Source organism: Perissodus microlepis, chromosome 3 (genome assembly GCF_051167445.1).
Source record: "Perissodus microlepis isolate ML-2025 ecotype Zambia chromosome 3, ASM5116744v1, whole genome shotgun sequence".
Classification (NCBI taxonomy): domain Eukaryota; kingdom Metazoa; phylum Chordata; class Actinopteri; order Cichliformes; family Cichlidae; genus Perissodus; species Perissodus microlepis.
The window spans coordinates 16,406,365-16,419,358 of NC_140463.1; the positions used below are offsets into that span (position 1 = coordinate 16,406,365).

Sequence of the window (12,994 nt, forward strand, 5' to 3'; positions counted from 1 at the left end):
TGAGTTACGCCGTGTCGCAAGTTTTGTGAGGTGCTTTTTTGATATTTAATGGATCAGATTACATTTTTTATTTCTCTCCGATATCCGATCCAGTAATTTACGTCAGTATCGGACCGATACCGATACGTAATATCGGATCGGTCCATCTCTAGTTTTAATTAGGTTTATCTGTTTTATAAAGTGCAATGCCTTTGATGTAAATTGTCACGTTGTCTTAACAACAGTGTTTTGATGCCTGTTTCAGAATTTTTTATCATTTTTTAAAGATAACTATACCTCATGTGCATCAGTTACTCCAATCCCGGTTGGTTTGTATAAATATGTAGCAGTCATAATCAGCTTCTGAATCTTATGATACTCTTTGATGTTGTGCACAAATGCAAGGTTTCCCCTGGCAGATACATAGTTTTACTTCAATGTATATAAAAAAAGCTAACCAAATTTTGAGTTTTTCATTTTATATGTAGACACAAGTGACTTTACGCGCGCACACACACACACACACACACACACACACTAAAACACAAGTGAGGCAACACACAGCCATGCTTGAGAGTTTTATTATTGCAAAGGAAGAAGAGTTTACAGATAAAAGATGTGCAAAGATGAGCAATACTTTTTACGGAAAAACTACTTTTCTGCAGTTTAGGCTAGGGTTAAGAACTAGGGTTGGGATTGCCACTATTCATGACATACACTTTTTATTTTGTTGCAAAACTTTTATGCTAGAGACAAAAGATGAAACAGAAATTGTAAAGCCAAATGAAGAATGTAAAACAAAAGCCACTGCACACCAAACAGTGTGTATTTTGACAGAAATTTCACATTTTCTTGACACAAACAGAAGGTCGACTTTTTCTGCATGCTATATCATCCCAGCACTTGGAACCTGTAAGATCCAAAAGCAGAAATCAGCAAAGTACAACACAAATCAAAACCCGAGACAATCCTTTTGACTTTTACTTGTTATCACTTAAAATAATTTACACATTTATTAATCATGTGAAATGTTGTGTTCTGGTTTACCGCTATGATTGATTTGCAGACAGTGCTGGTTGCGCCAGAAATTATTGGGCTCTCCTGGGCACCAGTTTGAATAGTGGATTCATTCACACATGAATTAATTAATTAATAGAAACAGTGTAATGCTAAACAAAGTACCCCCTGTGCATCAGTTCCTCCGATCCAAGTTTCTTGGTTGACATGACTGGCGGTCACTATCAGGTGCTGAATCCCATGATACTCTGTGATGCTGTGCACAGATGCAAGGTTGGCCCTCATGGACAAGCAGTTTCTCTTCAATGGAAATGGAAAGCGCAGAGCAACATCTGGACTCAGTTACGGTAAAAGGATATGGATCAATCAAGTGTTGACGACAATACAAATGGAATAAGCTTACCTCTGCTTTAGCCCAAGTCATGGGTCCTGGAACGTAGAGGAAACAGCGACCATTCAACAGAGTCCAACCACCAGGACAATCAGAGGACCTCTTGACCAGGTGACTTTTGGCTGGGGGGAAATTATGAGTTGTACACTTTGGGTTTTTCTACGAGAGACCTTAGTTCAGCCTTAATTCAGACCCAGATGTAGATTTAACCTTCCTCTTGTCTTTGGGAGATATCTGACCATATAATGTGACCATTACTGACTGTTTATGAAAAATGAACAAAACTGCAGAGCCCTTTAGGTTTGTGAAGAAGTCTAGGTGAACTGACGAAGCCTCTTGGATGAGAGATGAAATGTCTTCACAAACTTAAAGAAGTCCAGTTGCATTCTTTTTTCAACTTCTCTAAACTACCATGATCTGAACTGTTTTCAACTCAGCTCAGTATCTTTTAAATACAAACTGTATGTTTGGATTTTTGTCCATATCTCTATCAGCAATGCTGCACTCTGCCTTTACAAACATTTGTAAAAGGATGGCTCAATCTAAAGACCTCATTGATGTCAGGTATGATACAGTAATAGGATGCCACCTTTGCAAGAAGCCAGTTCATTAAATCTCTTCCCTTATAGTTGCTCCCAAACAAATCAGCTGCAAGTGTCAACTAATTACAAAGAGTTTGCTCAACCACAAAGTGGCAGAGGACATAGTTACAGTGCTGAGGTGTAAAAAACACAAGATTTCACAAAACACTGCTGACTAATTAACATTAAACTATTTTTTAAGGGAAAACAAATACTAAGTTACACGAAACAATGAAAAGTTAACAAGAAAAAACAAATGTGTAAAGATGTATTGTCACCAGAATGTAGGAGCTCTAATTTTTTTCAGTTTAAGATAGACATTAGTTGCCTTTATTTTATTTGTAGTGCATAATTATATATTTAAATGTTCAGGAATGGTAAAGCGTCAACAGCAGCATGGGTCAGAGTCATCACAGCACAAACAAACACACACAGAGGACACATCTTCATGGTGATACAGATGATACAGCAAAGTTACGAAACATCAGAGAGTCTGTGGCAGAGGAGATGCAGAATGACTGTTTCTTCTTCTTTCTTAGTATCAGCCTGTAGCTACAAATTTGAAGGGAAAGCACAGATACTATATGCAGGTTCTTATATCATCATCTATCATAAAATGAAGAAGTGACACAGCCAAACACACAAAGAAATGGCATTTTAGATAAAATAAGATCAGACCTTATGTTTGATCCAGCAATGAATTTTTAAATCAACACCATATATGTTTTGCTTGCTTTTACTGGGGTTTTTTTGTTGTTTTTTTTGTTTGTTTTCTTTATGCTTTTGTTTGACTTGTGGCATTCCACTGCATTGTGGTAATGTTCTATGTATCTCTTTGCACCTTTTCTAAATGCATTTGTGGTGGAAATGGCCTCTATTATAAGCATCCATAATTTATAAAATAAATTAATATTTTTTTTAACTAAAGGCTGATGAGACAGCCCAGGAATGCAAAGCCGTTTTAATGAAAAGGAATCTCAGTCCATAATGTTATTACACTGGACAGAACTACGGGTTGGCTCTTTTGTATCCATGCACAATGGGCACCCTGTAGGTCCTTCTGTGCTTAGTGTGTTGACTCAGAATTAACAAGTTGCCCTAACTTAGTTATCTTAAGTGAGCTTTAGTTTTTTTGAGGAAATGAGTTTGCATATTTTGTTTGTGTGTTTTTTTTTTTTAAATTCTGGTAACTAATTAGATTTTACACCGACTTCATGCTGGTGCTGGGATGTGGGTCTATCTGCAGTGTCCTCATGCATTCTCCTTCCTCCCTTGGAGCCTGTTTGAAAGGAAGACAAAATAGTCATTAACTAAACAAACACTGATACCTTGGTTTATTTTTATAATGAATAAACTGAAAATAGAGGTATTATTTGTCACGGACCTGAGTCTGACGTTTTTGTTTTAATAATTATCATCTTATGTTTTGGTTTTCTTCTGGTTATGTCTTCTGCTTGGATTTCTAGTTCTTAGGTTTTGGTTCCCGTGCTCCCTCTGTTCTGTATCTAGTCTGTGTCTCTGTGCCTGTCATGTGCTTTTTGTTTTATTTTGGCACTCTTCTGCATTCAGTCTCTGTCCCATGTTTTCTCTGGGCCTGTCCTGGTCCCTGTCTAGTGTTGGTCTAGTCATCCCTGTCTCTATGTTTCCTCTGTTTCCAAATCAGGCATGTCTCTGCCTGAAGTCTGTGTCTGTGCAAGTTTAATATCTGTGTTTCCTTTTTAACTTAAACTAAGCATTATGAGTGTTCAAATTGATTTGGCTGCTTTAATCATTTAGTATTTTTCCTGTAATACTACATATAATACAATACAAAGAGATATTGTGAGCCTTCATTTCCATTTTCTCTAAGAGAGTGATTAAGAGCTTTTACTTAGGACTCATATTGCACTGCTGGAAATAGTTTATTTTGATGCATATGCTGTTTTTTTGCAAATTTGCATTATAATATTTATTTTCGTTTTTTCCTGCAGTATATAAAAATTGGTGTATTTCAAAAATAAAAATATGAAGACACTCAAAATAAATTTCCTGTGCTGGGAAACTATTTTGTGCAACTTTTTTGTATTAACAGTTTTGAGGGATAAGTCTCTTAAATTTCTCTAACTAGAAATATATGTTAAAAAAACAAAAAGGATTTTCAATTTTTTGGTAGTTTATTGCACTTTTTTGCAATGTATGTAATTACTATACACTTAATGCATACATATTATTAAAATATGGGCTATAACAGTTGTATTGATGTATATCAACTTGAAATGCTCCCAAAAATGGCACTACAGCATGTAAAAATATAATATAAGCTCTGGCGGACTTGGTTCTATGGTAGGTCTTAAAGGGTTAATGTAACACAAGTCAAGGGTTTATGATGTCATTAGTGTGCGCCACTGCCCTCTCTGTGGCTGTGTCCCAATTAAGAGACCGCACGCTTGAAGTACGCGTACTACGTACGGTGCGTACTATAAGTACGAGAAGTGCAGAAGTGAGAGGCTTGTGAAATGGGACGGTCTAGCCTTCGTCGTGCTGTTCAGGTTGCCTAGCAACCATGATACTAACCGTGAGACACGTTTCATACAGCATTGTTTGACAGAAATGAAGGAGAAAAATGTTTTGTTGGTCATTCATTTTTGTCATGACATCACTTTGATTAGTTGAGTATCTGAGGCTGAGACCACAGGACTGTAAAACATGATTGTTGGGCTTCATTTCTGTGCTGAACAGTCATTTCATTCATTTCATCTCACTGTGGTATATTACAGGATATATTACAGCAGTGAGCTTGAACTCTGGGTCAAAGATTCAAGTTGCACTTGTTTATATTTGCTATCACCTTAAATCTTCACTCAAAGACAAGTATCTTTGACAGTTTATATACAGATGTATTATATATAAGAGACAAATATTGTTTGTTTAATATGTTGGCATTACATTTGGCTCAATGCTCACATATATGTGTAAAAAGAAAATGTACGAGCTGTGATAACTGTTTCTGATAGAATGAAGAGTAGACTGATATATTAAATATTCCTTTATTGGGTGAGAAAATCAGACCATGTCATACAGAATAGATATCAGAGCCTTAAACAGGCTGACTTCTGCTAAATGGGTCAAAGTACACAAACACATAACATCCTTATAGAATATGATGTAACACTATAGATCAACTTACCTCAGAATATATAAAGCATATAAACAATTACAGCAATATGATGCAACAAACACAGCAGTGCTACTGATCCAAAATCCTCAAAGCTCATAGAACTGAAACAAACATTTATTTTTAGGTCCATTCTGCTGCTGATACATACTTTAGGTTTCTGAACATTAAACTTGTTGCTGCCTTTCATAGTGTGTAACTTGAAGGCCCTGAGTACTTTCTCCCACACTGAAAACACTGTGATGATAATATTATTTGAACATTACCTAATAAGACTGATTCAGGACAGAGAATTAGTTATGTTAAACTTTCCTAGCAGTCCTTCACAAACAGGGAACAGTCTGTCTATTCTCTCCATCTGTCAGCTGCTGCTGGCTCTTCCTCCTCCTCTTCCTCACACACTGCTGAGTTTGTCCTGGTGGATCATCAGGGGTGCAAAGCCTCACAGATGATGTGCAGCAGTGGGTCCCTCAGTCTGTCCTCACTCTGGACACTTGCAGTTGTCACACATGGAAATCAAATGTGTGATAAGCTGCAGGATTCAAACACAAGTGTAACTTATAAACACATGTTCATACTTTTATTCCACAATCAGAGAGAAAGAAAAAGAGAGAGAGAGTGCAGGACAGACAGACAGGTGACAGTCTCAGGTGTATACACTGCTACAAAACAGCACAAGAGAAGGAGGATTTAGTGTTTGTGTTATTACGAGTGCTAAACAAGAAGAGTTCCCAGATGGTACAGTGGACACATGTGTGACTCCTGTGATTAAAGCATCTTTCTTTCAGCTTAACGAGTGAACCGTCAGCTCGTTCAAACACACATTAAAGTCCGTTTGGCTCAACACCACCGAACAGAGGCAGCAATATAACACAGCTAACATTAACAGTGCAGTGAATCCTGCTTGTGCCGTGATATTCAGGACTGCAAACCGAGCAGCATCACTGACTTTCAGCTTGTTGTGTTTGTGGATATATGACTGACTTTAATTATCCATAAAATCATCACATTCTCTGTAAGATTAAAGTCAACTATATATATATTTAGAAGTAAAGGCTTTAAAACCAAGTTAACGCTGAAAGTACAAACATCACTAATGTCACATAACTTTGCCGACATGTGGCCAACAGTAATGTTTTAATGTTCTTCATTAAACATTTGCACATAAATAAGTGACATCATATTCAGTACTTACTTTTGACAGTTCACTCTTCGGCCGCTCCCTTCTGCCGTCTGCCGTATTTTTCGGCAAAATTATCCACACCCACCGCCGCGCTATGAATTTTGGGATATATGGGACCACGAAGCGTGCACCGGACCACGCTTGATATTTTGGGAAATCGATGGCGCATTTGGAGTATGCCTGTGGACACAGCCTGTGACTTATGGGAGCAACGTGCTTGCACGCAAATACATGGAGAGAGACGGACTCCTCCAGAAACCCTTTGCAATGTTACGGGTTGTATGAACACTGTCTGTCATGTTTGATAAGCAGCAGCTGTTCAACCGGGCCTTGTATGGTAGATGAAGAGAATATGCATTAAAGGATATGCTGTGGAATTCCCAGTACCAGTGTGATCGTGTATCCTTCCTACTATCCTGCTAAGGTTTCTACCGCCTCTTCTCAACCATTGAACACAACCCAACATTACAAGTGGCAAGAGGGACTCTCCCACAGATAATTTCATACACCTTAATGAGCAACATTTTATGCTTCCATCATAGCTAAATGAGCCCTCGCTAATTTGGTCATATTTGATTCATGTCCTGAGATTCATCTATTCAACAAAAAATGCAAAACCAAAAAATGTTCTAGATGTAGTAATCTCTAAATAATTTGTCAAACAGCAACCTCAGCCTCATTTCAAATAATCAGTTTAAAAGACATTATCAAGCATTTTTAAGTAGAAATAACCAGTGTTGGGACTAACGCCTTATTAAGTAACGCGTTACAGTAACTACGTTATTATTGTGGTAACGAGCACGGTAACTAGTTATTATGCCAAAATCAGGAACGTGTTAATCGTTACTGGATTTAGATCGTTACTCGTTTCTTTGTGTGGTGGCTATCGCGGATCTTCAGAGATTCAGTAACATTAGCAAGTGGTGGAGGCCAACAGGTGGATGAGGGAAAGGGGACGCAGGAGGACGAGAGACCTGAGGCGGCCGCCGGTCCGAGTGTCAGGTGAACTGAACTTCAGGTAAGAAGTTATGACCTGCAGTCTATCTGGGTCAGATATAAACCAAGTTTAGGTGGAGTTTATTTTCGTTATGCTGACTTTTTTCGTACAGCGTACTAGCTAGCATGACGGAGTTTCTATACAGCTGGGTGGGTGCTATGATGTTACTGATGTTGAACTTTATTTTGTTCATAAGGTTAATTATTAGAGGTGTCAACCATCCCGTAAAAAACAGAATCATCTCATATTCAGAGAAAATATTACGCGTTTCGTATTGAGCTGAAAAGGAACACAGTTTTTCCCGTACTTCAGCTAGAATGAAAAAAGATACAAAGCTGGAGTTATTCTGTCTTTGCTGCACAGCTGTTTCTTCTTCTCTCATTCTCTCTGCCTCCCTCTCCTGTTGCTACTTCAATCATGAAACTTATCAATGATCAGCTGATCGGCTTTTCACTTGTTTGTTTATTGCCCACTTTGCGCCAGAAAGAAGAAACCAGCGGAGGTCGCGCTAAAATACAGCAGCATGTTTAAGCTTGATCAGCTGTTGTTAGAATTTATTTAATATTATTTAATATTAATTTCTAGTATCAGCTGATGTTTGCTGGAGCCACAGCTGCAAAGCTGCTGGTCATGATATCGGTTTGGTTATCTGGTGAGAGGGAAACATGAAGATGAAACCAGGAGATGTCCTTACTGAATCATCAGAGCTAAACAGGTGATGGAGAAACAGGTTTACCTTTTAGTTAACATGAATGAGTTGAAGGGAAGTTATGAACTGTTTCTGAGAAATAACACCAGGATCATTTTTTTTTATGTAGCTCACAGCTGGTTACTAGCAAAGTTTTGCCAGGGGGCCAGGTAGGGCATTAACAGGGAGAGGTGGGCACAAAGAAATAATTTTCTTTCTTTCTCCAAAAGTTGATTCTGTTCATCTGGACGTAGCGTTTTGTGGGAGAAACGTTTTGTCACTTATCCAAGTGACTTCTTCAGTCTCAGCTGACTAAAGGAACAATGGGCTGGGAGGTCAGTTCCTTAATCTTAGTTATGCAAATTCTCATGACCATTGATCAACAACCACTGACCAAAATCCACCAATCCACCCATTGATCATTGGGCTTTGGTCATTCATGGGATTTCTCTCGTGGAAATATGCACATTATTTTTTCCTTTCTATTGGTAGGTGACACAGTGCACTTGCGGCAAGTAAGCAAGCTAGAAGACTGGCAACCTTGCTGGGTATCCAGTTATGGAAGCAACACATTAACAAGAGAATTCTGAGTAAAACCAAAGTTACTTTCCCTAGTAACTAGTTACTTGGAAAGTAACGAGTAACTTAAAGTAACTGAGTTATTTTTGATAGAAGTAACTAGTAATGTAACTAAGTTACTAATTTAAAGTAACTTACCCAACACTGGAAATAACTTTATCTTTCTTCATTACAAGCTAGCTGGTGTTGTCTGTAAAAAGGCCTTTAATCAGTAGGTAAATTTCTAGAATAAACCAGTAAAGTGTAATTATCAAAAATAACCCAGTGATTTTTAGAGTGTTGGAATTGACTTTTTGCTTACCATGTTTTATTTCATAGTAGAGGAGAAATCAGTGATATCTGATCAGGTCACAGTCTAGTTGAAAATGGCAGTTTCAGAAGAATAATGTGGCTTCTTCTGAAGCGTATCTTCTACACAAACAATTGGGTAAAATCTTGGCCCAATATTTGATCAAAGCTAGCGAACCTATGACCCAATAGAATTATTCAAGCCAGGGAGTTAATTAAAGAACCCAGCACATCGCCAACCCAACTCTTGAGTCACGACTTTTAAACCAACATTTAAACTAATAACCTACGACTTTTACCCAGAAGTTGTTATAAAAGTAACCCAGCATGGTTTTATTATGTATTTGCAGAGGTTTTGTGAAAAAAAGTTCAGTTTGTGTTTAGAGGTTTGTGAAAAGGGTGCAAGGTTGTATCTTAACAATTATGACAATGTACAAAAGCTTTAGCAAAATATTTGGTTATTTCTGAAATTTAGCACTATTAGGTGAAATTAAAATTTTGGGAAGAGGGAAGCAAAGGAGGGGAGACTTATTTAAAGAGAGACCTCATCATGTGTGTGTTTGGTTTTTTTTGCGTGTGTGTGTGTGTCTAATTGTATGCTCGTGTGTGCTCATGCCATCAAAAGCAAGAATTAGATGGAGGACACAGAAGCAAACAGATTAAAAATATTAAAGTAATTTCAAGAGAAATTAGTGTAGTTTCAAGCAGATTTATACATGGGTTAATCTATCAGTGATCTAATCAGTGAGTGTTTAAAAACTGAACTGAAAGCTTACATAATGTTACACAAAAACACAGATACTCACAGACCAGTTTGATTCAATGCTTAATAGTTTAATGATGCAGAAGAGAAAAAAAGTTTTGTTTTTAAGTTTTTGCTAAAAGCATTCTTTCCATTACACATTTCAATTGCTCCTTTTAAAAGACACAATCACACTATTTTATGTCACTTGTCGCTTCATTCCTTATGCATCGTTACAGCAAAAGAAAAAGGTAAAGATGTGAAAACAGATATTTTGAGTGATATATGAGAAGATTTCTTTCTTTTTCAGATGACGTGCCTTCATGTCAGCCCAGGAATCATCACTTACTCTTAATGCAGACAGAAGGGAATCGGTCCTGGCAAGACTGATCATTCATACACAGGTCTCCTGTAAGCACCAAAAATCAACTTTAACCGAAATTTTTGTTGCATGGACACAAAAATATAGAATATATGAGAAAAATGTTTTGTTTTTTATTTGGTTTTATGTATAATGACAATAGCACTTGTATATATTATGTACAATATTATACCTGAATAATTCATTTCCATGCATTGCTCGTTGCCCCCCATGTTGTTAGGCTCCCCCCGACACCACTTTGCGTATTGGAAACGTGTTCCATCGATCCAAAACCAATAACCCTCCTTCAGAACAGAAAAAAGTTAAAAATAAGAAATCGTTTTTAAACAAAACTACACTTTAACATTATACATCGACTACCAAGTTTGGACACACCTTCTCATTTATTGGTTTGTCTTTACTTTCACTACCGACATTGTAGATACAAACTGAAGACATCAAATATATGAAACAAGATATATGGAATTATATGGCAATGAAAAAAAAAGATAAGAGTGAAAAATAAGTAAAATATCCAATGGATAGATTTATGTTTTAACTGGCAGACTGGCATACCTGTTGACCATCAGAACCACCAATCCATGTTCGTCCATTAGCTCTACTCCCATTAAATATCACCCTCTGAATCAGCTGGTATTCCTCAAGGCTCTGTACAGATGCAAGGTTTGCACTCATGGACTGACAGTTTCTCTACAGTAAACAAAAAGACAGAAGAGTTTCAGAAGATTTATAAAACAACCTTCATGATTACACCACCACAAACATACAAATAATAATAAAACATACTAAGAAATATTTACATTGACTGACAAAATTATTGATTTTAATTATCTGACCTTTTATTAATAGCTTACCATTCAACAAGTAATAAAAAGTAACGTTTTTTAATAATTATTATATTGAAAGGACTAATGATTAATACATTTACAATCATTTATCATTCAGAATTATTTCATGCAGTTAATGTTGGTGGCTTAAACCATTTACTGCAATAATTATCATTATTTTTATAAATTAAAAAAATAATATTTGCTATTATAAGCTTGGATGCATATTTCACAGTACATATAAGAACTGGTTTTAATCAAAGCAAAAACTGACAGGTGATTTATCCATGGCATAAATTGTAGGAACGTGAAACTGGAGACTTTAGTTTGTTTGCTTCTTTGTTTGTATTTCTTGTTTACTAATATATTGTTACTGTTTACTTGTTAAAAAGTAAAGCCATATATGACATACATACATATTAGAACAAATGATAGCATTATTAAAATTCAATAAATGATAACATTAACAATGATCAATACATACTATTATAATTTTAGACAAATTTTAACAGTACATTGGCTTTGATAAAATTTTACTAATTGTCAATATAAAAATGTTTAATATAATATTAAAAAAATATTATTATAAGGTCTTATCCAAATATTAAAGAATCAAAGAAACACAGTCACAGTAACTGGTGAGTCCTGATGCTATTGCCTGAGCATCACCCCAGGGTAAGGGTGTAGAAACATAGAAGTAACATTTGTTGTTGTACTCAGTCCAATCACAGGGACATGATGAGGACTTCTTGAGAACATAGCACTCATCTGAAGACAAAGCAAACATATTGTGTGACAAAATGCTGACCCAATTCCCCCTTTACTGGAATAATTATAATTATGGTCATTAACTTGTGTTTTATTGGCAATAGTTTTACTTTTCAACAAATTTCAACTGGAAAATGTGTCATTTTCTTCCTTTAGATTTCTATTTTTAAAAACATGTATTTAAAAATAGATCTTATTATTTGGACAGCTGTATATAGCCCATTGACATGCACAACATTCAGTATGATACTAGTAACATACTTTTATACTTACCCTGAGCAGCGGTCAGAGCCATCATTGCACAGAGAAGTGCAGATGCAGTCAGCAGCTTCATGATGATATTTAGTGTCTCTGTAAGAAACACATTAACAAAAGTGATTAGCAGTTTGATAAAGAAAGGATAGAAGATCCTCAGCATATTTGTAACATACCTGTCTGTAGAATGTCTTCTCCTCTTTCAAGTCTCAGCCTGTAGCTTAACCCCTCATGTAGAGATGAGCACTTATATACACTTTCTTATATTTACATTTCAATACTAGGAAGAAATGCACTAAAAATACTTAAGTATGTTTTGATTCCATGCCTAACTACCCCTGTCTTTACCAACCTCACGCAATTCTCTCCACCCAGCTTGAATTTCATGGATGTTTAATTTCATTTATTGACTGCTGGTCAACAAAGATGTCACGCTCCTGGGTCTTTGGCCCAGTGTAATGTGTTTGGACTTTTGATTCTGGGTTGTTTAATGTTCTATGGTTTAGGTTCTGTTCCTCGTTTTGGTTTACAGTTGTGATCCCTCTGTTTATATTTGTTTTCTTAGGTCTTCTTAGTTTTGTTTTCTAGTCTGTAGGTTTCTGTTATCATGGAGCACGGAACAGGGGAGTTTCCATGCCCCATGTTTAGTCAGCCTTATCCCTTCCATTTAGTCTTGTCTCTGCATGCTTTTATAATTCTGTCTAGAAAATAAAAAAAGAGAATATACATATTCAGTCTGTATATGAAATAACCCAAGAGCACCCAATCCTTCAATCACAGTTCCAGAAATTAGAGGTCTAAAAACACAGTCTCAATCTATTGTAATCTAGAGTTTTAGCTTATTAACTCTGCTTTGTCTGCTGTGTTTTTTAAAGAAAACAGAAATATACAAACAGTATTTATAAAATATGAACATATTTATCTAGTCTATGAACATGTTAATTTCCCCAACCATGATGTGGTTAGCACACAACCCTGACTAGCCGGTACACACAGAAACAAATTAATAGTAAGTTCGTGAGTAAATTTCATTGATAACACAGGCAGAAAATACACTGGAAGAGTACAAGTGATGTCACTTTGTGATAGTTTTTAGTTAAAGGTGATCCATCCTCATCAGACCTCAAGGAGCCACAGCACACAGTTAGTACAATTTTACAATG

General features: G+C 36.4%; 2 protein-coding genes across 2 annotated transcripts; both read right to left on the reverse strand.

The window, feature by feature from the left end:
• Nucleotides 1–655: 655 nt before the first annotated feature.
• Nucleotides 656–2,418, reverse strand: LOC146390182 (galactose-specific lectin nattectin-like). Its single transcript, XM_084920919.1, has 5 exons — nucleotides 2,359–2,418; nucleotides 1,400–1,546; nucleotides 1,137–1,296; nucleotides 1,027–1,104; nucleotides 656–889 (listed from the first exon to the last, which is right to left on the reverse strand). Exons 1-5 carry the CDS (start codon nucleotides 2,416–2,418, stop codon nucleotides 822–824), a joined length of 513 nt encoding a protein of 170 aa, XP_084777045.1. The 3' UTR covers nucleotides 656–821.
• Nucleotides 2,419–9,689: 7,271 nt separating this feature from the next.
• Nucleotides 9,690–12,106, reverse strand: LOC146390183 (ladderlectin-like). The gene is made up of 6 exons (XM_084923224.1): nucleotides 12,008–12,106; nucleotides 11,850–11,927; nucleotides 11,467–11,576; nucleotides 10,537–10,671; nucleotides 10,154–10,265; nucleotides 9,690–10,008 (listed from the first exon to the last, which is right to left on the reverse strand). Exons 2-6 carry the CDS (start codon nucleotides 11,908–11,910, stop codon nucleotides 9,941–9,943), a joined length of 486 nt encoding a protein of 161 aa, XP_084779350.1. The 5' UTR covers nucleotides 11,911–11,927; nucleotides 12,008–12,106; the 3' UTR covers nucleotides 9,690–9,940.
• Nucleotides 12,107–12,994: the final 888 nt, after the last annotated feature.